Source organism: Myotis daubentonii, chromosome 4 (assembly GCF_963259705.1).
Source record: "Myotis daubentonii chromosome 4, mMyoDau2.1, whole genome shotgun sequence".
Classification (NCBI taxonomy): Eukaryota; Metazoa; Chordata; class Mammalia; order Chiroptera; family Vespertilionidae; genus Myotis; species Myotis daubentonii.
In genome coordinates, this window is record NC_081843.1 from 32,878,432 (window position 1) to 32,903,003 (window position 24,572).

A 24,572-nucleotide genomic window follows, 5' to 3' on the forward strand; every position below is an offset into this window, starting at 1 on the left:
TACTTAACCTCACTTGAGCCTCTCGTCCCCTGACGTAGGCAGAGGTGGGACTCGAGCTCCAACGTCTGGTTATGAAGCTGGGTGTCCCACTCCCTGGGGTGGGCCGGGTACTCACCATGGAATCTAAGGCAGACACAAGGCTGGTGATGATCTCGTCTTTGCGGGCGAAGGCGGAGTTCCAGCGGTCAGGCCCACAGCCATTGGTGGGGACGTCACAGCGCTTCCCCAGCAAGGCCATGGTCACCTGGGTAGAGAGAGGGAGCAGACCGAGGTGGGTGTGCACCACGGGAAGTGGAACACGTGGTAGGGACCCACCCCGACTGGCTTGGCCCAGACCTCAGGGCTGTTTCTACTTCCCACGTGGGACAAGTCAAGAGCTGGCCTTCTCTTCTCCTAAGGGTCTTATATGAAGATGGAATCAGAGCCTTGACAGACCTGGACACGCAGCGGCTGGCGTGTGGCCTGTACAGGCATGGCACAGGTGGCAGGATAAGGAGACATGTGCCCCAGATACATCCCCCAAGTCTGCAGCCTCAGAGCTGAGCCCAGGACTATGACCAGTCTGTCCAGCAACCCAACCATCAACTCTCCCCATACACACTGCTCTGGCTATAGTTCTCTCTTGCTCACACACCCTATGTGGCTCCCTACTGCCCACAGTTCTGGACTCAGCTTGGTATTCAAGGTTCCTGGTCCAGACATTTTAGGTGTTCCAGGTATTTTAGGTGTCATCATCCCCCAAATATACCCACATTCTTTCAAAAAAATTTTTTTCTTTATTGATTTCAGAGAGGAAGGGAAAGGGAGAGAGATAGGAACATCAATGATGAGAGAGAATCATTGACTGGCTGCCTCCTGCATGCCCCACACTGGGGATCGAGCCCACAACCCGGGCATGTGCCCTGACTGGGAACTGAACCGTGACCTCCTGGTTCATAGGTTAATGCTCAACCATTGCACCATGCTGTCTGGGCAATGTACCCACATTCTTGTGGCTCCCCAGCGGTCACAGGTTCCACTCTCCCTGCCCCGACTGCCTTTCCTGGCCCCTTCGTCATCTATTGACTGCCTGCTCAGCTTTTAATTGTTGCCTCTGCTGTGAAGGTACCCCCTCTCACCCCACTTCCTGCCCTCTCCTGCCCCAGCTACCCTTGCTGTCCTCCCACATGTCCCCGAGCTCCTCCATCACAGCTCTGCATCAAGCCACAAGCTCCCCTGGAGAAGGCCACTGCTCCGAGGCCTCTGAGCCACAGTCTACTTCCTGGCTGTCGGGACTCAGTCTCAGAGATACAGAGGTTGCTTCATCTCAGACCTGGGTTTCTCACACACAGGACTTTGTCCCCTCGTCATAAGGCTCCTGGAGAACAGAGCTGCATTCTCCCCGTCTCTGGGGCACCCTCAGACCAGGGCTCCCCTATCAGGAATTCCCTAGGCAGGAAACTGGCCTGCCGCCCCTGTACCACCCAGCCTGGTCTGGGCACCCACTAGATGCAAAGGTCAGCCTCCCTCAGTCCCCGTCCCATCCTGCCCTTCCCCTTCCAGACCCCAGGAAACACATCCAGGGGGCCCACCCACAGGCTGCGGCCTTGGAGGGAGTTTGTAGATCCGGCCTCCTTACTCCAGCAGAACGGGGTGAAGGAGTCTGTGTACATGACTAGGGATGGGGTGGGCGGGGGTGGGAACCAGCACTGGGTCTGGCACCTTAAAGGGTGCCAAGCCTGGAGTATCTTCTATCAGTGCAGCTACTCCTGGACCTTAAGCTCTGTGAGGACAGGGACCAGTCTGCCTGTCACCGCTGCACTTCCAGGGCACAGCTCAGGGCCGGACATACACGATGGACCAAGGCACTGTGGTCCAAACCAAGGACTGTGGCCTTTAAGTGGCTCATAACGTCGATGACATAGAAGAGCAAATGTCGGAGTGTGTCACATACAACAAGGTGAGAGGTGTCAGACTTCAGTTACAGAAACATTCAAAGGAATTAGGGCTGCATCAGAGCTTGGCTCTGGCCTCAGTCTTGGCCCGAGTCTGCTGTTGGCTGCGGATAAATATTGATTTTAACAACTGGCCAGTCAGCAGTTGGCCAAAATGTATATTGGGTTCACTTCTAAATGTTTATTAAATGTATTTCTTCCCCTAGGTTGCAATCTGATAGACGTTCAAAATCCACAGTGTTAAGGATGCCGAGGGTAGAACAGGCCATGAATAAGGCGTGCTAATGGACCAAGAGGCAGCAAGCACCAGGGCCAGGGGCCTTCTGGGGCACGACCCGCTGAGAGGTTCGCCTGTCTGGGCTGCTTGTCCCTTCCCTCGGCTACCCCCGCTTGCCAGTCCCTTGAGCCATTCCCAGAAAGGCCTCTGGCTGCCAGCCTCCCAGCTGCTGAGTCCAAATCAAATCAGGGCAAAGGAGGAGGCACCAGACAGCGCTCCAGCCCTGGCCTCCAGGTTGACCCAGCCGGCTGCGGCTCCTAATCCATTTAGGAAGGATCCAGGGAGTCAGAGAGGGAGGGGTGATGAAGGGAGTGAAGGGACGCTGGGCTGGGGGCCATCCCCTGACTCCTTGTCTTGGCTATTTCGGCTCCTTGGAGCCTCTGTCCTAAGCCAAGGAGGCCCAGCCTTGTGTTCGGGACGAAGGAGAGAGAAGATCCTCCTGCAAACTCCCGGACCTCTGAGAGGGGCGGGTCCATGGGGCTGGAGCTGCTGCGGCTGGGGCTGGGGCAAGAGCGCTGGGCTGGGAGCCATGAGCCATGACCCCTGCACACAGGAGACCCAGACGCAGGTCTGCTGGGACCACATCAGATCAACCACGTAAACGGGGGGTAGTTCTAAACTGAAAATGAGAGAAGGGGGTAAAAAAATCACCCAATAAATCCAAAACACTATACGAAACAGAACACAAAGCACGACAGGCAGTTCACAGGAGGCTCGTGCCCAAGCCTACACAGGAGCAACGTCCCCGGGGGAGGGGACAGTGAGAACGGAGGCGGCGGCTTGAGCCATCACACACCGGCAAACAGAGGACGGGGCCAGGTGAGGGGCCAGGCTGGAGATGCCCGAGTGCCGCTCTGTGGTACCTGGAGAGGACACCAGAGCATGGGCAGCTGGCCCTGACCTGGGCACAAGTGGCCAGGAAGCCCTCAGTGACAAGGCACTTCCAGCCCCGCTGGGTTCCTGGGTGGGCAAGGACCGTAAGGGTCAAGAGGCAGGCAGGGAGACCGTGAGCACCCGCTCCATCCTCAAACACCTCCCGCGGCTGCCAGGGCGCCACACACCTGGTTTTCCTCCCACCTCCTGGGCACTCCCCTCCTGGCACTGACTGCGAAGTGCTAGTGGGTCCGGGGCCCTCTCCCCTTCCCTGTCCAACACCCTCCCTCACTGCTGGGCAATCTCTTGGCTTTAAATGTCACATACGTGCTGGTGACTCTCGATTTCTCTCTCACGTCTCCTGAGATGCCGCCTCCAGCCTGCCTCCTCCACTACTCTTCACTCTTCACCATCCAACGAGCAACTCACAGGGAGCACAGTGCGTGTTTCTCGCTCAGATCTGCTTCCCTCTGGTCATCCACCCAGGCTGGAACCGAGGCCTCATCCCGGAGTCCCTTCTCCGTCACTTCTAAAACAGCCGGGGGGAAGTCTCGCTGCTCGGCTCCAGAACCCACCCCTGTCTGTCCACTCCTCACCTGCCACCCAGGCCACCATCCTCGCTTACCCACACCCGGCAATGGCCTTCTCACTGGCCCCCCTGCCCTTCTGTGCCCCCCCAGTCCCTCCTGTAAACAGCAGCCACATCAATCCCATGCCGCTCTCCTGCTTAGAAGCTTCTTGTTTTCCCACTGTCCACAGAAGGGAAAGCAACCTCCTTTCGCTGCAGGCCCTGCGTGTCCTGGGCCCACCTAGGGTCTCCTATGCACTTCCTCCCGGCGGAATGCCGTTCCAGGTCTCCATCTCCTCCCGCTGCCTCCTTTGCCCACCACGCCTCCGCCCCATCACCAGCTCCTTGGAACCTCCCTTGACCATGAAGCCACAGCGGCAGTCCCCACCCCGTACACTCACTCCTCATGTCTTTCCTTATTGTCTTCATGGATCTGAATGACTTGTTCAGGAGCTTCTCGCCCGATTTCCCCAACTAGAATGTGAGCTCTGGGTGGCCAGGGCTCTCGAATTTACCGTATCCCCACTGTCTCGAACGCTGCTTGGGGTTTCATGGGCACTCAACAAGTACTCAAGAACTAACAAGTATGACAGTCGGCCACTTCAGGTGGGAGCCAGGACATCTGCAAGCTATGAGCAGAGTGTCTGACAACTTTGGCATGTCTGGCTCTCAAAAAACAAAAGGTGCCCAGCTGCTGTGGCTCAGTGGTTGAGGGTCGACCTATGAACCAGGAGGTCAATGGTTTGATTCCTAGTCAGGGCACATGCCTGGGTTGCAGGCTTGATCCCTAGTAGGGGGCATGCAGGAGGCAGCTGATCAATGTTTCCCTCTCATCATTGATGTCTCTCTCTCTCTCTCTCTTTCTCTCTCCCCTCCTCTCTCTGAACTCAATAAAAAACATTTAAACTGCCCCACCCCCACCCCCGCCAAAAAAATACCAAGAGGCAGTCTGAGAGATTGCAACTCTGGCCACAGTTAGATCATGGAGGAGCAGTCCTGGGATGGAAAGGGAGGGAGGCTTCCGGGTCAGACAGGTGTCCTGGACAGGTGCTCTTCCAAGATGGTCCCAGGCCTGCAGCACTGCAACACCCAGACAGCCATCAGAATGTCTGGGGTGAAGCATCACTGTGTGTGAGTAGGAAAGGACTTGCCTAAGACCCCCAGCCACTGGGTAGTGGGATGAGGTCTGTCCTTGTCTGTCTGTCCCTAAGCTTGGTCTTTCCTGTTGGGAGGACTCCTCCTCCCACTCGCCCGGACATGGGGAACAGGAAGACCAGGTGATCAAATCCACAGCTAACACTCAACCAGGTTGACCAACTCACCCCGATTCACCTGGGACTTTCCTGGGTTTAGCCCAGAAACCTGTTAGTCCCAGGCAAAGCAGGCGGTTGGTCAGTCCACCACACAGACAGGGACCAGCAGGACCCGGGGCCCAAACGCCCTTCAGGGCCTCTGAGAACAAGGACAGACACCAACAAGGAAGACAAAGTCATGGACGTTAGGTCCTATCTTCAGGTCCAAAATATTCCATCTCACTTAGGATGGTGATAGGCAGGCTGGGACAGAGAAGGAGCCTCCCAAGGAGGGCAGAGCCACTTCATCCAGGGAGCTTACAGGAGGCAGCGACCCTCCTGATGTGCCTGAGGGCCTGGCAGGGGTATGTGAGGGGGGGCAGGGAGGGGGACAGAAGCCCCAAAAGGCAGAGCTGGAGCGTGTGGAGAGCAGACCTGGGATCCTGGTCTGTGGGAACACTGCCCTATCACTCAGCTTTCCGGCCTCCCCTGCCCATCTGTGAGGGAGGCAGGCAGGTAGCACAGCTGCTGCCAACATCTGCCAGCCCAGCCCCGAGATTCCCAGGCCCCAGAAGCTCTCAGGTGACAGGTCCCCAGCCGGGCCCAGGACAGTGTATTTTGAAGTTCCCAGGGGATCCCGACAGGCAGCCAGGTACAGGTTGGTCTCTGGGGACATTTCTAGCTCCAACATCCGACTCCAGTTTCCTCGGCTTTTCCTGCTGCCGCCTCCCTCCCTCGCCGGGATTCCCTGCCTACACAGTGGCAGCTTCCTGGCCGCTGAGAGCTGGAGGCCAGCCCGGTCCCTGAGCCAACAGTCAGCCAAGCGCTAGTGTCCATGTCTGAGTCGCTGCTGCTATGACCCAGGCAGGCCTGCCTCCGGGTGGGAGGCATCCACAGAGGTCAGGCTCACCAAGCCCACTGCAGCCGGCCCTGGGGCCAGGGGGGGTGGACACCCAATCCCAAACACCCTGCACTCCCAGGCCAGCGGGGAGGTGACCCTGAGCCTGCCCTTTCCGCTGCCCATGGCCTAGACGCCTATGGGAAAGGCGCTTGGGGCAGGTTTAACACAGCAGTGTTCCTGCAGACCAGACCCCAGGTCTGCTCTCCACACGCTCCAGCTCTGCCTTATGGGGCTTCTGTCCCCACCCCCCACCCCCACTCCCACACACACCCCTGCCAGACCCTCAGGCACATCAAGAGAGTGGCTGCCTCCTGGTGAGTACCTGAGCTGCCCCAGGGCCCCAGCAGAAGTGAATGGGGCTGATGGGGTTAGAGGTCAGAAGGGGTGCAAGAGGTTGCAGATGAACCTCTCAGCTGTGCCCATTTACAACTCCCTTTCCCCACCCACCATCCTGGATGCTCCCTTCATCCAGGGATTCGACAGCCCCCACCCTCCCCTCCCTGCCCTGCTTCCACTGCCAGCTCCTTCCTCCTCTCCCAGGCTGGAGAGCCACCCTCACTCACGCCAGCCGACCACGGCTGCCCACCAGGGGCCCCTGGAGAGGGGCCTCGCCCTCCCGCTTGGAGGCTGCCATCCTGTTTATGAGCAATCTGACATCCATGCCCTCCAACCAGGGAGCGCGGCTGGTGAGGGGGAATGAAGAAACCGAGGGCACAGAAACCAAGTTCCAGAGGCAGGACATTCCTGCTCAAAGTGAGTGACAAAGTCAGGACGGACTTGGGACGTAGGACCCACTCCTAATTCAGAGGAGTGCGGCTGATGGTGGGACCCCAGGTGCAGTGACAGGCCAGCTCAGACGGGACCTGAGGCAGGGTTTGCACATTTGATGGCCCATGGCCCGGGTGCCGGACCCTCACACCATGAGCCCAGGGATTCAGAGACGCACACAGGAACACTCAAAGGGCCGGAGAGCCAAAAAGCAAGCGCCGTGGAAGTGGGCACAGCTACCACCCTCTCTGAGGGGGGCTCTGCCGCGGGGAGGCAGGGAAGGAGCAGCAGGGCTGTTTCCTAAGCTCCCAGGACTGGGGTACAGTTAACTCTCAAACCACTCTCATGTTACAGAGAAAATTTGGAGGCTCAGGCACCCCGACCAAAGGCCTCAGAGCCAGGATGTGGCGAAGCTGAGACCTGAACCCAGATCTTGCCGACTAAACCTGGGCTCCTTTCACCCTACGACAAAGCCTTCAGCCCACTTTCCTCTGAAATATCCCAGATCAATGGGCGTGGCCAGCTGGAGTGAGAGGGGACCCCATAGCAGGTGAAGGCAAGGAGACACCCAGAAGGGTCTTTCTCCTCCCTAGGCCTGTAGGAAGAGGGCTTGTCCCCGGAGCCCAGAGATGCCTTGGGCAGATGCCTTCCCTAGCCAGTGGTCCAACTGGGAACCCAGACCCCACCCTCACGTCTCTAGGCCCCTGGACACGCCTGTCCTCTGGCTGCTGGGCCCTGGCACCTCTGGGACCTTTGTGAGAGACACACCTCCCCTTTGCCTGGCTCACTCTTAGCTACTGTCAGGCATGGAGGTGCCTCCTATCCTGACTCTCCAGGCTGGCCCGCTGCCCCTTGGCTGGGCACCCACAGCTCCTTCTTCCCTCCTCCCCTGCATCTCTTCCTCTTCCAGACGCCACCTGCTCCTCTGGGACCCCTGGGTCTGCCCAGGACCAGCCTGGAATACAGAACGAGGCCTGGAAGGGTGTCTCAGGGAGGGGCAGGTTTGGAAGAATCAGGAGACACAAAGAAGGTAGGGAGGGAGGAAGGGGGCACTCTGAACAGAGGGGGTAGCACAGGCCGAGGCATGAGCAAGCATGTGGCGTGGGGTCCTCACTGAGGCTGGAGGGGAGCTGGTGCAGACTCCTGAAGCACTTTAGACACAGACCACGGTCCAATTCCGGGTCTGACACCTGCACTGTCCCACCTGTGGCTCCAGAGTTTGGGCCCGCACTTCAGAAGGTCCTGCCCAGCCTTCCTCTGCGGGGCAGGCAGCCTATAAGCCTGAGAGGACATGCCCCATGGGAGCCCACATCTTCCCCAGGCCATCTTCTGGCAACTCAGGCCCCCAGAATCATCTGGGCAAGCACCTCCGTTTCGGGCCCTGGAGGCCTGTTTGCTGGTGTGTCTTCCTTAGTGGCTTTAAATATGACAGCAAACTCTTTGACTCTTCTCCCATCAATTCCCTGAGGAAGGTGAGCGCAATTCCCTGCCGGGGTTCATGTCCCAGCATCAAGAAGGGTTCAGGAATCTGGAAAAGGCGCTGTGCATAGATGACATAGGAATCCAGAGACTAATAAAAGAGTCCGGAGACAAGATATAATTTTGAAAGGCATTGGGGGTCAGAGGACCTTCAGCTAAAGGAACTGAAGACTCCCTCCTTGTCTAGGACCTTTGCTTTTATTAACACAATTTGTCCCAAGGCAAGGTGGAGATAATACACTTCAGAGGGTAAGGTTTCAAAGGGTACAGAGTCCATTGTCAGAATGTGGGGATAGCCTAAGGCTGTTCAGGTGTTTGGCCAGTAGGAGGCAATAACAAGTAGATTAAGATGCCCTTTAACTGTCTGGCAGCTACAATCAGTTTCCTATTCAGGTTTGGGGAAATGCTTTAGCCATTCCCAACAGGTGACTACATGTGTGACTCAACCCTGTTGAGTCCCCAAGTTTCATCAACCTTTTGATGAAACTCTTAAAATTATGACATGCTGGAATTGGTCTACGGCAATTCCCCTCCTCTTGAACATGGGCCTTCAATAACTCACTTCTAACCAACAGAGCGCTCCGAAGTGCCACCACGTGACCTCCAAGGCCAGGTCCCGAAAGGCACTCGGCTCCTACCTCTGTCTGAGACACACCGCACTGGAACTCTGAGCCAACACGGCTTCAGCATGACAGGACCATGCTGAAGAGGCCGAGGGGATCTGGCCATGCCTGAGCAGACCCAGCTCTTCCCCAGACGGGGTAGCAGACCAGTAAGGAAGTCTCTGAGATGACCCTAGCCCCAGCTAGCTTTTGACTACAATTGTTGGAGAAACCTTGAAAAAGAACCACGAGGCTAAGTCCAGTCAAGCCCCAACTGTGGGAGATTAAATGGGAAATGACCTTGCTAAGTTTGGGGCTACTTGTTACACAGTGATAGTTAACTGATATACCCCAAGGATAGGCCACGCAGATGCAGGTACACCCCCAAGGGGCAGCTGCTTAGGAGCACGGATAGAGCTTGGATACATTTGAGGTATCCACAGGCATATGCACAGTGTGGGGAAGAGCTGAGATGGGAAGGGAAGGGGTGAGTCAGCTGGGAATCTCCACTTGCCCTCCTCCTCCTAGTTGGCATATGCTATGGGAGAGCCCGCCTACAAGAATGGCCACTCAAATTTGCCCGTAGGGATTCACGACAGGCTCAGAAATAGTCCCCAAAAGAAATGCATGCCCTAATCCCTAGAGCCTGAAATTTCACCTTGTAGGAAAAAAATCACTTCTGCAGATGTGATTACATAATGGCCTTGCGACTGGAAGATTACCTATTATCCAGGGGGGCCCTAAGCGCCACCACATACGTCCTTACAGGAGGCATACAAAAGAGGAGGCCACGTGAAGACGGAGCAGAGAGAGATCTGAAGATGCCGACCTGGAAAACTGGGGTAATGCAGCCACCAGCCAGAGAACGCTGGCAGGCACCAGACACTGGAAGAGGCGAGGGACTGATTCTCCCGGAGCCTCTCATGGGAGCACGGCCCTGCCGACACCGTGACTTTGACTGAGCGGTACTTTGTTCTGGTCTCCAGAACCGTGAGAGAATAAGTTTTGGATGCTTTAAGGCAATCTGTCACAGCAGCCCCAGGAAATGAGTCCAGGACCCCTTCACTCCCCACTCACAAAGCTGGGTCCACACCCTCAACTCCTGGGCACACAGTCCTCAGCTCAGACCTCTGCAAAGCCCAGGCCTGGGTTTGCCGGAAAGTTCTCCAATCCCTTTCTCATTGGGAACCCCAGACCACTGGAAAGAGCTGGAATTTTCCGGATGCCAGGGGAACACCTCTGACTCAAGTCTCACTGCCCTATGTACCAGCTGGGTGCTGGAGCTGGTGAAAAAATACACTCAACCATGCAAAAGGCAAGCGTACACACCACCCAAACACAGCCCCCGCACCATCCGCTGCCATATGCTTGTGTTTCTTGAAAAAGAAGCTTGAGAGAACAAACAAAAAGAAATCGCTCCTCTTGGGGGCAGGGCAGGGGCATCCCTCCTCCCCAGGAGCCCCACCCCCACCGGACACCCCATCTCTGTCCTAAGGCCCCTCAGTGGGGATGGAATTGCCTGGGCCCTTAATCCTTGCCCCCTCCTCACTGTCCACCCATCGTTGCAGCTGGCAGAGAACGAAGCAGACCACAGCCCCGACTTGCTCTCCTGTCTGCTCAGGCAGGCTCCGCAGGGCAGCTTGAGGGGGTCTTACCTGAGCCACATGCAATGGATGGCGATCTAGACTTGTGGTCAAGACACGTGAGTCCCAATCCCCATTCTGACCCCAAGTCCTTCCCCACTCCCTGCTCACAGAGCCCCCTGTGGCCTCATTTAAATCCAGGTGCGTGGGGCAGCTTGGCTCTCTAAGGCAGTGGTTCTCAACCTTCCTCATGCCGCGACCCTTTAATACAGCTCCTCATGTTGTGGTGACCACCAACCATAACATTATTTTCGTTGCTACTTCGTAACTGTAATTTTGCTACTGTTATGAATCGTAATGTAAATATCTGATATGCAGGATGTATTTTCATTGTTACAAATTGAACATAATGAAAGCATAGTGATTAATCACAAAAACAATATGTAATTATATATGTGTTTTCCAATGGTCTTAGGCGACCCCTGTGAAAGGGTCGTTTGACCCCCAAAGGGGTCGTGACCCACAGGTTGAGAAGCGCTGGATTAAGGAGAAGCAGGTAACGCTGTTCTGGCCACTGGGACACAAGGGGCTTCTAGGAAAGGTGTCCACACCCCATTACACGCCATTTGGTGATCTACCCACAGCAAGAACCTAGGAGTTGGTAGCAGATGCCGTCACTGGTTCACTCAACCCCCATTCGACCCTCTCCTCCCCTATCCACTGAGCAATCCCTCCCACCCCTTTAGATCTGGATGACCAAAGCCACTGCCTAGGAGGGAAGAGCCAGGGAACAGAGATGCCAGCCCCTGTGATGTCCCTGAGCAGCTGCCCCAGGGCTGGACTGCCCGCCTCCAGGCTTCTCTTTACAGAAAACAAACGCCTCACTTTTTCAGTTTCTGCTTAACAGGTTACTTACAAGCAAACACTTTCCTAATGGCAACAGATTCCACAGCAGGCATGTTCCATTCAGGTTCACTTTACTACAGTTTATGTCTTTCAAATCCCTTCTGAAATAAGGTGGGGCATAAATAAATGAAAACAAATCAATCCACCAACCTTTTAAAAGGCCTGGTGCTGGGCACCATTCAAGGAGAGAAAAGCCCGCCTCCCCAGGAACCAGTTTGATGAGTAGGTTACTGAATCTCCCCGAACTCTGCTTTCCTCATCTGTAAAATGGGGCAAATCAGACCCACCTCACTGCACTGCTGGGGGGATTAAATGTTAGCTGAAGTGGAATCTATACTTAAAGACCTCAGTCTCCAAGACTCTCCTGATGAATATCACTGTCCCTCAATTCTCACCATTGAGGAAAGTTTGTCCAAGCCCCCACCTGCTTCCTCCTGGCGGTGCATCTGGAGGTACAGAGGACATGCGCTTGAAATTCCCTCTGCCATGCTCCCACTCTTTCCTCTATCCTAAGCCCCACCCCCCACCCCCCAACCCCCCACCCAGTTCCTGGCCCGCAGACAATCAGAGGCATTAGAAGGCGGTGGACTCCCATCCTGCCCCTGGCACGAATCCCAGGTCAGAAATCTCAGCAGGAATTGGGATGGATAGACCCAAGCACTGGATAAGGGGTTAAAAGAGGTGACTTCTCAGATCCACTCTAGGTTTGATATTTTTAAAAATATATATTTTTTTATTGATTTCAGAGAGGAAGGAAGAGGGAGTGAGAGAGAGAAACATCAATGATGAGAGAGAATCATTGATGGGCTCCCTCCTGCACACCCCCTACTGAGGATCAGGATCAAGCCTGCAACCCGGGAATGTGCCCTGACCTGGGAATCGCACCATGACCTCCTGGTTCATAGGTCGATGCTCAACCACTGAGCTACACCAGCCGGGCAGGTTTGAGATCTGATATTAAAGTGATGTTGATAATAAAATAATAAACCCCAAAATGATATTGTACACCCATGTTCATAGAAGCATTATTTGTTAAGAGCCAAAAGGTGGGAGCGACTCATGTCAATCCACAGATGAGTGGATAAAGAAAATGTTGTATACATACACAATGGAATATTATTTCAGCTTTAAAAAGGAAGAAAATTCTGTAATATGCTGCAACTGGAATGAACCTTGAGAACATCATGCTAAGTGAAATAAGCCAGTCACAAGAGGGCAGACACTGTATGACTCCCTTCATGTGAGGTACACAGAGTAGTCAAATTCCCAGAGACAGAAAGCAGAACAGGGGTTGCCAGGGGCTGCAAAAAGGGGAGAATACGGAGACAGTGTGTAATTCGCGGTTTCAGTTTGGGAAAATGAAAACCCTTCTGGGGACTGGTTTCACAACAACGTGCATATACCTAACACTACCGAACTGTCTGCTTAAAGATGATGAAGACGGTAAATTTAAAAATAATAACAGCAGCAGCTGCTACCATTTACTGAGCGCTATCAAGTGGCAGCTGTTACACCGGGCCTGGTGATGCATGTCACCTCGCCCATCCCCGGCTCCATGACTGGCTTCTGAAATCCCACACGGAGTCCAGGTGCATTCACACCGAGCTGGTAGAGGTTACAGGGATGCAGGCTTTAGCTCCACCCAGGGAAACTCTTCCCATGGAGGGCTGTCCCCGGTCCTTTATGTAAAGCCCCAACTCTGGCTCCTGGTGGACGGGCAGGGGCTGCCCACAGGCACTGGGTCCTCTGTCCCTAGCGGTTTTCAAAGTGGAAGTAGGCCCCGTATTAAGCCCATGCTTTTCAAGGAGACTGACTACCTGCAAGGATCCTTCCACCTGTCATATGGCCTGGGGGTAGCATGGACAGAGGTCAAGGACAGTGCGGTTTGCTTTATGGAGAAAGGGAGGCAAGTTGATAAATAGCATTGCAAGAGCAAGCTCCCGCCACTTTAGAAAATAAACCCTTAGTGCTCTTTAGTTATACACTTAGCGACATGGGATTCAGAGCTGCATGGGCCCCACCTCCATGTGCATCTGGGAAAACCGAGGCCCGGAGGGGGGAGGGCTGCAGCCCAGGCCGGCACACCCAGCGCAGGTTCACGCCACAGCACAGCGTGCTCCTCCGTGTGCTTCACTGCTGTGCTGGGCACAGGTGCTTTCCTATTCTCCAGAGCAGGTCCTTTGAGGGAACACACTTTCATTTCTTTAAAAACGGGCAATTACTCTGATGGCATTCTGTGCCCACGTGTTTGCTTTCACTGCATTCTGAATCCCTGGTGCCTGATGTGTTGAAAAAGACATCAGACACGTAAACAAACCACACCTCGTGTGTGCAACACCCGGTGGAATCTCTCAGTCTGATGAGAGAATCACAGCACAAGAGGTCACGCTGTAGGACTCAGTCTGCACGGTATATGGTCCGAAACAGGCTGACCTCGGACGTTAGAGGTCAGGACGGTGGTCATGTTGGGAGGCAAAGGGCAGATTAGCACGAGGCATGAAAGGGGCTCTGGGGGGCTGGGAATATTCTTTTTTTAAAAAATCCTTATCCAAGGATATGTTTATTGGTTTAAGAGAGGAAGGTAGAGAGAGAGAGAAAGAGAGAGAGAGAGAAAACATCAGTGTGAGAGAGAAACACCAATCTGTTGCCTCCCACACATGTTCTGACCGGGAATGGAACCCACAACCTAGATATGTGGCTTGACCGGGAATGGAACCCACAGCCTAACCTTGTGGGGTATGAGACGACACTCGAAACAACAGAGCCACCCGGCCAGGGCAGGAATATTCTGCTCTTAATCTGGGTGCTGGTTAATCACCTGGGTGATTTGGCTTCTAAAATTTATTGAGCTGTTGACTTACAATAAACAGCATTTTCCCCTCAATAAAGTGTTAAGAAGACAGCAGGGATCGGGATTCCCCAGTTAGGCAACAAACAGGCAAGTTGCTTTGACACGTCTCTAGAGTTTTAACTGAGTCCCTGTGACCCAGCACTTCTTTCAATTTATCCTGAGAAAATCCTCCGAAACAAACATGAACTTGTGAAGGCATTTCATCAAAGCGGGTCACACACGTGTAAATACAACTGCACACACACACAAAAGGAACAGCAGACACTCCAAGTACCCTGGGGGCGGGGGGGGGGGTGCTGAAACCAGCGCTGTGCAGACCGACCTCAGGTACACACGGGAGAGCCTGGGATGCCAACTCCAGGCTGCTCGTCTCAGCGGGCTAGATCACCAGGGCCTTTTCTTTCCTTTCCTTTCCATATTGTGTAAGTTATCTGAGATAAGGAGACTTCACTTTTGCAATTTGGAAAGAAATAACAGAAACCTCATTCTGAGGAAAAAATTTAAAAATAACCAACTAACCCGCATAGCTGCCCCCCACCCCCACCCCCAGCCCCGGGCAGGAAATCGGCCCCAGGCTGGGCACCGGGCAGACCCAGGGAGGCACATGCTGCTGCTGCTTCCTGGGGAAAAGGAGGGCGGCCTCCTGCCCTCTCCTGGGCGGAGCTGGGGGCCGGGCAGGTCTGGGGCCGGGCAGTGGGAAGCCCCCTCCTTTTACTTAGCTCAGGATCCCTGAAGGCAGGGTTTTATCCCCCTCCGGTGGAGAAGGGGTTCAGGAAGGTGGGCTGTCTCCTCTCAGATCGGGCTCCCCTGGACCAGGCCAGGGCCATGCCTATGCTCTGAGCGCTGAGACAATGAAGGGAACCCTCTAATTCAAGTTCTGCCATATCTCTGCCCCCCCCCCCCCCAAAGGAGATGGGCGGGGTGCTACTGGCAGTATGGAGTGTCCTGGCTCTGGTGGGCAGACAGCTCTCCGGGGTCAGGTTTCCAGCCCTTTATTTAAAGCCCCACTCTGGCTCCTGGTGGACGGGCAGGGGCAGCCGCCGCCTGCGTGACCAGGATGAGGAATTGCAATCCTGACTCGGGCCTGCGTGCCTATGGCAACTGGCGGCGTGGCCTTGGAGACGAATCTCCAGGCGGCCAGCCAGCAGGGGCCTCTCCGGGAGGGTGATGCTCCCAGCCGAGGCCCTGGGCTGGGGAACGGGACCACCTCCTCTCCCCACTGAAGACGGGGCTCCTGGCCAGGCTCAAAACACACACGTTCCCACAGCACAGCCCAGCCGCCCTCCCTCCCACCTCACGGTCACACATGTGGAGACATGGCCACACAGACACACACCGCAACACCATCACACGTCATCCTACACAGCACGGGGACAGACAGCAGGTGCTCCTGCCCTTGACAGAGTCCCAGGCTGGGGGGAGATAGGGCAATTAGGTTACGAGGAAAAAAAGGTTAAAGCACAGGGTGACACATGTTGGAGTGGTGGTTACATGGGTGTATACACAGGTTAAAAAAATCATCATGCTGGACACTCCAGGCTAATGGATTTTACTGTAAGTAAATTATACGTCTGTCAAAGACATAAAAAAAATAAGTGACACGCAAAAAGCACAGGAGGACAGGTGGGAAGGTCAGGGGAGGCTCCGTGGAGGAGGTGACACCCAGGCTGAGTGGACTGTGATGTCATGGGGGAGAAGTTTGCAGGGGAGGAGCAGGGCCAGGGAACTGTGCCCAAACATTGCTCATCTATAATGGGATGACTGCCCCGCCCCCTGCAGGGCCCACCTCCCTAGAAGTAAATGCTGAGCAAATGCGTCCGTTTGAAGGAGTACCAAATGACTGGCTGCCCCGTGGGCTCAGGCAGGTTGGTGAATGGGGTGGGTCACCGGGTCTGGCTAGGCATGGCTCAAATGTTCAGGGCAGGGCAGGAAGTGGTGGGCAAAGAGACGGGCTGTCACCAGGGCTACGCCAGGGACCTCGGAAGATTATCCTTTAGGGGACAAGAACGACCAAAAGGGTTGGAGCGGGGGCAAGACAGGGTCACTTTAAGGGGTTCTGGCAGGATATGACAAACTACGGGAGCGGGGAACTGGTCCTTATCAAGCTTCTGCAATAGTCTGGGCCGGCGATGGTCAGGTCTGAGGCGATGCTGGGAGCGGACTGGAGAAGAGCAGAGCGTTATGATGGAGTGGAGAGGGGAGTCCTAAGGAGGGGTTTCTGGCTCCAATGATGGAGTGGATGATGGTGTCCCCAGTTCAGCAGGGAACAGAAGGGAGGAGGCTGTCAGATCCCTAGGGCCATCTGTAACCTGTGGGTGTCAGAGGCTGGAGGTGTGTGTGTGGTCGGGGACGACTCTGGGCAGCTGAGGACTAGGGAGAGTTGAAGAGTCAGGGGAGGGGAGAAGTATGAGTCCTGGAGATGGGAGTCCAGAGGTCAAGGAACCTAGAGGAACCCAAGGCTGGGGAGACAGACGAGTGAGCAGGGGAGCTGTGCAGAGGCTGAGGAGTGGGAGGGGGTGGAGGCTATGGGATCTGGGGAGAAAGGAGGTAGAGAAGGAAGTGGGGTATAGAGGGCTCACAAAGGCTTCATTCTTTATGAGGAGGAAACACGAACCAATGGGGTGGATGGGGAGACAGCCTCTCAGCGGGAGGCCGGCTCCCAGATGGGACCCAAGGCCTCTGGATTCAGGACAGGCCCAAGAGCTGAGCCAAGAGCCCCTGCGCCCAGGCCCTCTGCCAGGACAACGAAGGGTCCCCACGGATAGCTCATTCCACCGGTGAGGTGTGTGTGGGACGGCAGAGGCTGGAGCCAGAGGCCACCCTGGGCAGGTGAGGGAGGCAGTGGTCCACCAGCCTCCATAGAGATGTGCGCACCTGGGGGCAGGGATTTGCACGGCTGTGCCCAGCACCAGGTCAAGCAGTCCACACACACTTGCTGGGCGGATGAGCGAATAGCTAAAGGGAACTGGAGGTCTGAAGCGGGGGAGGTGCAAAACGCGTAGCCAACCATGACGTCCTTGGCATCAAGGCCCTCCCTGGCACTTCCAAGTCCACCACACCCACATCTGGCCAGCCTGAGGAGGGGGAAGCACCTGGGTGTCGGGGTCAACCAAAGCTGGGTCGTGTCCCCACCTGGCTGTCAGCAGCTGGTGGCTCCCACGGAGGCACATGAACTCTCCGTGCCTCAGTTTCCTCATGGGCAAAATGGTGTCACCAACTCTGCTGCTGGGCTGTGAAGAGCCCTGGGGCTCACGCGTGAAGCGTCTGGCACGGGGCCTGGAGGTCATGAGCGCCCTTTAAAGCAACGGCAGCGATGACTGCTTGGCGCTGACATCACCTGCTGAGCTTCCGTCCTCCCCAGTGAGCTCACTGCGTCTCCTCAACTCCAGCGTCCTGACTGGCAGCACAATGACCCTGCTGTTCGCCCACACGCGGGGGACCTGGGTGGGAAATGCAGGCCTGGCATTCAGCTGGGCGCAGGGGACCCTGGCACCCCCTCCGCCCCCCAGTTCTGGGTGATCCTCAGCAGCTCACCAGCACAGTGTAAATATGTGCTGATTCTTAAGCATCTGCAGTGCTTGGGGGCTGGGTGTCAGGAGATGGTAGGAAGCAGCCAGCGCTGGGGTGGTGCCAGGCCCTGGGGTGATCGTGTCCCCAGAGAGCCCCCTTGCCAGGCGGAAACAGGCCTCAGAAGAATGAGCAATGTAGATGAGGTAGCATCAGGCCCTTTCTTGTCAGGAAGAGGCTGGGCAGAGCAGGGCTCGTCCCTCGTGGGTGATCTAATCCTGGCAACCGGGCCCTCCACACTCCTGAGCTGGCCTGCTCCCTCTCCTCCTGCGGGCTTCTACGCAACCCAGTGCCCATCTCTGGGCAGGTAGGGGTGGGGAGCGGGGGCCCCAGGGACAGCTGTGCCCTGCTGTGAGCGAGGGGTCAGGAGACCTGGCTTCTAACTCCAGGTACCACTCCACCGTCTGGGCAACGTCCCTCTCTGGGCCTGTTTCCCACTCTGTACACCAGAACCTGGGCTAGAAGTTCTGTGAGGGTGTTCCCCTTGCCAGAGGGTGAGGGGCGTCACACAGGGGCCAGGCTTCCTCTCCGGGGGCACAGTGCGGTCCAAGGTGGGCTTCCTAGAGGCATCGTGGGCCCTGACAGCCAGAAGGGACCCTAAAGGTATGGAGCTGTCATTCTGAGCCAAAAGTGGGGCTATGCTGCCAAGATCATGGGCCCTCAGGGATGTTGGGGTGGGTTATGGAGACAGCAGGGGGAATTCCAGGAGCTGCTAGCCCTCCGAGCAGACCCCAGGTCCAGGCTGCCGTCTGTCCTCCTCATGTGCATCAGCGGACATGGAGCCAAGAAACTGGAACAAGTTTTCATGCCCCAAAGGACCCCCCTTTGAAGCCTGGGGAAAGAAAGACACTGCTCTTCCAGAGTTCCGTCCCTCAGAGGTACAGGGAAGTGGGGAGGGGTCGCAGGCCCTGCCCCTGGCATCCTCATGTCCCCCCCTCCCCCCCGCCATGGGCTCTGAGGACCAGCTTACAGAGTGAGAACCCTCCGCACGGGGCTGCCGTAGCTCCAAACCGGCTCCCCGAGGTGGTGGGCAGCAGTGGGCACTTGGACACAAGCCAGCTCCAACACCAGGCCTGCCCCCTCCCACACCCATTCTCACTGAAGTCTCAAGAGCTCTTGGCAGCAGCAGGACTGTGGATGCAGCCCACACGGGCAGTGACTCAACACCAACACCAGAATAAACCTGGGGCCTGCATCACCGAGCCTGGGTTCACCCCTCCTGGGGGTCACCACCCAAGATACCCATCGGCCCCATCCTGGTCTTAGGTACTTCCTACAGTGAGGGCATCAGTCCCTGGCAGACCCTGAGGACTGTGCCTGCTGGGATGTAGCCGGACAGTAATGAGGTGGTAGGGATACCCAAGGTTACAGCATGGGTTCCCCAGGGCCGACATCCGTGCCCCTTCTCTCCCCAGGGGGCCATCGGCCATTCCAGACTCAGCACCTGCCCCCTCCTGCCTCCAGGCAGCATCTGAGCACCCCGTCCCACTGTGAACGCTCAGCTCATTCGGGGTTTTGGAGGCCCCGCCACGCTCACTTCCCTGCTTTTCCCATCTACCAGCTGACTGTCACGATGCTCTGTCTCCTGAGGGGGCAGGCAGGGGAGGCTCAGTGGCACCTGCAGGAGGGCAAGGAGACGTGGATCAAGAATCAGGCGGTGTGGCTTTTGGATCTCGATTCTTTTAACTCCGGAACCTTAGTCAGGTGTCTTCCCAGCCCCGGGCCTCAGTTTCCCCATTTGAGAAGGAAGAGGTCAGCCCATTCTGAGGCTCCTTCCAGATCGAATAGTTCATGGCCTCAAATCACATGGCACGCCACCCCCCCCAGGAGGCTCAGGCACAGGGGAGGGAGAGGGGGTCCGAGGAAGGTGGCGGGAGGCCCCAGCCCTAGGCACAGGCCACGTCAGCCATCGCCAAAGACAGACCCAAACTCAACGGTTACGTTTAAAAGGGAAGGTGGCACCAACGAGAACAGCGGTTCTCCACCTTGGCCGCACGTTAGAATCAGCTGGGAAGCTTTTTAAAATCATGAGGTCCAAAAATCCGGATTTTAAAAAGATTCCCAGCTGATTCTAATGTGCAGCCACGGTTAAGAACCACTGAACTAGAACAAGTGGAACAGTTAGCCCTACATGGGGTTAATTTGGGAAGGCTGGTCCCCAAACCAGGTGTCCTGCTCATCCACGCAATTCACTTACTGGTGTACAGTTCTCTCAGTTTTACAGAGAAGGCAAAACTGTGAAAGGAGAAGGATGCGACCCATCAGCACCCCAAACGCCACTGTGACCCTAGTCAACCAACCCACCCCTACCCCTAAGCAAGCCCTGATCTGCTCTGCTCCTACAGTTCCACATTTTCCAAAATGTCACATAAATGCAACCGTACAGGATGCAGCCTTCGGGTCTGTGCCTTCCACTCAGTTTAATGCTTCTGTGATTCCCCCGTGCTGTTTGTATCGAGTTCGCTCACTGTCACTGCCGACTAGCATCCCAGGGCGTGGACGTACCAGGGTGTGTTTATCCAGGCACATTTAGACTGTTTCCAGTTTGGAAAATTATGAATAAAGCCACTATAGAGACTTCTATTCAGGTTTTGATTGGAATATAAGTTTTCATTTCTCTTGGGTAAATATCTAGAAAGGGAATAACTGGGTGATATGGTAAGTGCACATTTAACATACATATATGTTAAATATATTTTGATATATATATTACTGATTTCAGAAAGCAAGGGAGAGGGAGAGAGACAGAAACATCAATGAGAGAGAATCACTGATTGGCTGCCTCCTGCCCGCCCCCGACTAGGGATGGAGCCTGCAACCACAGGCATGTGCCCTTGACCGGAATTGAACCAGGGACCCTAAAGTCTGCAGGCCGACGCTCCATCCCTGAGCCAACCAGCCAGGGCACATTTTACCTTATAAAAAGATGCCAACATAGAGACACCATTAGTGGTTGCCAGGGGGCTGGGCGTGGGGGGAGAATGGGGATGCCTGTTAATGGGTATGGGGTTTCTTCTGCGGTGATAAAAGAACTTTCTGGAATTAGACAGTGGTGATGATTGTACAACCTTGTGAATACACTAAAACCAGTGAATACGTTAAAATGGTGAATGTTGTGGTGTGATTATATGTCAATGAAATAAATAAATTAAATAATTTCCAAACTCCTCTCCCAAAATGGCCATACCACTTCACACTTCACCCGCAGTGTAGGAGAGCCACGGGCCAGGCCAGCGTTAAAGGTGAGAAGTCCCAGCTCATTCTGGGTTGGGAAGCAGGAAGGAGCAAAGGCCCTGAGGCAGGGCCACAGCCTTCCCGGCCTGAGCAGAAAGGTCTCTGGGTGGGGAGGGAAGCCAGGGTGGCTGGGGAAGGGACTGACACTGCCCTCCACAAGGTGTGGCCCCGGGGCCCCTGGGCAGGGGCGTCTGATGGGCAATGGTCAGTCTGAGCTGCAGCAGAGCCAGATGCCCATTGGCAGGGAGGGGTTCCTCATCCCTCTTCTTGCTCCTGGAGAAATGAAAGCAGTCCCACTGCTCTAGGCTACAAGGGGCCAAGACTAGAGATCTGCTCGCCCACAAGCATCCCTGACCCCGTTCCTCTCCCAGGAGGCCAAGAAGCTGATGTCTCTATGTCCTTCCGGCTCCCTAGCAGTTAAGAGAGCTGGGCCGAACCTGTGCCAGATTGGAGAAGTCCCTGAGGAGGGCGTGCATAAAGGCAAACCTGTGAGAGGAGGAGAATGCCGCCCTAACTCCTGCTCTCCATCGGAATCATGGGCGTGAGGGCTGGAGGGGAGGTAGCCATCTCAGAAGCATGAGGCACAAGCATGAAGACGAAATCCAAAATGCTAAATCAAAACCATGTGATAGCACTTCACACCTATTAGGACTGCTCTAATCAAAAAGACGGATAATACCCAGCGTTGTCAAAGATATGGAAAAACGGGAATCCTCATTGCACTGCTGGTGGGAATGTAAAATGGTGCAGCCATTTTATAAAGTAATCTAGCATTTCCTCAAAATGTTAAATTGTCATCATGACCCATCCATTTTACTCCAAGAGAACTGACAACACAGTTCACACAAGACCTTTTACACACGTATTTACAGAAGCATTATGCACAATGGCCAAAAGGTAGAAACAACCCAAATGTTTATCAACTGAGAAGTGGATAAAAAAAATGTGCCATTTCCATTAAGCAGAAAATCCTTCTGCCATAAAAAAGAATGAAATTCTGACATATGCTACCCCATGGATGAACTTCAAAAACATTAAGTTAAGTGAAAGAAGCCAGACACAATGACCACGTTATGATTCCATTTATATGAAATATCCAGCACAGGCAGGTCTGTAGGGACAGAAAGTACATCAGTGGTTGCTGGGGGAAGAGGCGAGGGGCTGGGGGTGGCCCCATGAGTCTGGAGCTCTTCTTGGGGTGATGAGAATGCCCTGATATTACGTAGTGGTGAATATTGCACAACTTTGTGAATATATAAAGACACAACGAAGAATACTTTAAAGAAATTAATTTTAAAATAAACTAAAAACAAAACAGACGCCAACATGCCAGGGAGGAAAAGAACCCCTGAAGGCACCACTGCGCCCCATCCAGCCTCCGACCACCTACCCACGAGCTTTTTCTTGAGGAATAAATAAACCTCTTTGTTTAAGCTTCTGCAGTCAGATTTTCTATTACCGGGAGCCACACACACTCCTGACCGAGGGGCTCGGCCCCTCTGCCACCCAAGGAAACTAGAGGGGGCTCTGTATACCAGGCAATACTCGTCCCAGGCTGGTGGTCAGGACTCAGTGAAACGTCAAGTTATCCAGCATGGACATGGCTGGTGGCCTCCAAAATGCCACACATACATGAGTACACACACACATGTGTGTCCAAATAGCTCACAGGACTATTTTGAGGCTCCACACTTGTGTTCTTTCCAGGCACACCAGCTGCCCCTCAGAGCGGAAACCCCCCAAAACTGGGCTGCACCCAGCTCAGTAAACATGACACTCCCCCACCATCACCCCCACCCCCATCTCTGGATGCATGAGCCACAGCCAGGCCAGCAGAGGCAGCCCCTGGGGACGACCGGGGCGAGTCAGCAGGAGCTGGTATAGAAGGATGGAGAAGCCCCTCACTCCCCCCAAAGCCCCACCCAAATCCCCAACACTTGGCTCACTTCTAATTCATGCCATAAAGTTTGTACCAGACGCCTTTTGTGCCAGGCTGGGTGCTAGGGGCCGGCAATGTGGAGGGACAAGCGCAGCCCCGACCCACTGGAAGGTGACAGATAAGTATGCGATGAGGGCTACGTCAGAGACGTTCAGGGGGTTGTAGGGCCACAGAAGAGGGGCCCCAACACAGAATTAGAAGGGGCATCAGGGAAGACTTCTGGGAAGAAGTGACATCCAAGATGAGACCTGCACATGGGAATTAGTGAAAAGAACAGGGAGCATTTAAACGTGTTGTAGGGAGAAACAACAGTACTTTGGAGAGCACAGCATGTTCTAGAAACCAAGGGAAACTCATCACGGCTGGCACAGAAACAGGCAGGGCCTGGTCACGCCCAGCCTGGGAGAGTGGCAACCAGACGAAGGTCCTCACCTGGACCCGACACAACACCCCAAGCTGGTGCCTGGGGGACGCCTTGCCACCTCCAGAGTGGAAAGCTCACCCTGCTACATGGCCATCCCCCCAACCCCCAGAATGCCCACCCCTGCCTACTCCTGGGTCCAAATCCCACCGTCTTCCAGGGCCAAGCAAAAAGTCACCTCCTGCAGGCTGCCCTGAGAGTGGGTTTGTCTCACCTACACGGAGGGCAGGCTCTCCAAAAACCAGGCGCAGGGTCCACACCTCTGGATAGCCCCAGCCTCTCATAATGATGCCTGATTGATTACACTCCAGGGGGCTGAGGGGTGGACAGGCCAAGGGCGCTAACCAGTTCTACCCTTGGGGCTGCCCCAGCTTGCAGAAGCAGAAACGGAGGCACAGCCTACCATGCTCTCTGGGCAGATGGTGCTCCCCACAGGGGCAGGCGCTAGGAGAGCATGGGAAATGACAGTGTCCAGTTCCCCTCTGGGGTCATCATGTGACAAGTTGAGGAAAACACTCGTGGACGAAAAAGGGGTCCCATGGAAAGTAACCTCACAGGTGATCTGACCATACATTCCTCACTGGGCAGGTCATGGTGGCTGATGGCACTTAACTTCTTTAGTAAAAGGCTTATCTCTGCCTTAAGCAAGCCCTGGCCATTGTTTCTGTGCATCTAGGTTAACACATCTCTGAAATGCCCCCTTTCTGCCCGCCTTCTAAAGGGGACCACCCTCAAGCAAACACATAATCTCATTAACTATCCTGGAATCCAATCCCCATCTGACTTTCTTTCTCCCACCCTCCTGTAATCTTCCGTATGTTCCCTCCTTAATATCAAATGCATAAAAGAAACTGCAAACTGTTATTCTCCAGAGCATTTGAGATCTTGCTCCCTGGCATATGTTACCAGTTTGGCTCAAATAAATGCTTATAAAAATTCTTTACAGGTTTGGCGGTTCCTTACGTTGACATCCTCTTAACTGAAATGTCGACCGGCTTCCCCCGCATCCCCCCAACTGAATGTGCTGATCCTCCCAGGAACCCTGCTACGTTGGAATAACCATCCTCATTTGTCCAAATGAAGCTCAAAAGGGTGAAGTCACTTGCCTGAGGCCATACAGCAGGTCGCTGGTAGAACTGAGACTTGAACCCTTGTCTGTCTGGCTTCAAAGGGGTTCTGGTGGTTCCATGTCACCCTACTGCGAAGAGGGGAAGCCCTGAGGCAGCCAAAGGAACCCCCAAGGAAGGGCACTGGCTTCCTACCCAGGGCAACCAAGAGCATCTCTCTATCTACCACGTGCTGAGAGCGGTGTCTCGGGGAGCAGCTGGCCCTGGGCGGGGATGGCCCAGGATCAGAGGGAGGATGTGGTTAGCCCAC

General features: G+C 55.0%; 1 protein-coding gene across 4 annotated transcripts in view; it reads right to left on the bottom strand.

Annotated features, from left to right (window-relative positions):
• GTF2IRD1 (GTF2I repeat domain containing 1) overlaps nucleotides 1-24,572 on the bottom strand; it is a 110,583-nt gene that overhangs the window by 77,890 nt on the left and 8,121 nt on the right. For all 4 annotated transcript variants that reach the window (XM_059693434.1, XM_059693432.1, XM_059693433.1 and 1 more), the window contains exon 2: nucleotides 116-244. In XM_059693434.1, coding sequence (XP_059549417.1) covers nucleotides 116-238 — 123 coding nt within the window. In that variant the 5' untranslated portion in view covers nucleotides 239-244. The remainder of the gene's footprint in view (nucleotides 1-115; nucleotides 245-24,572) is intronic.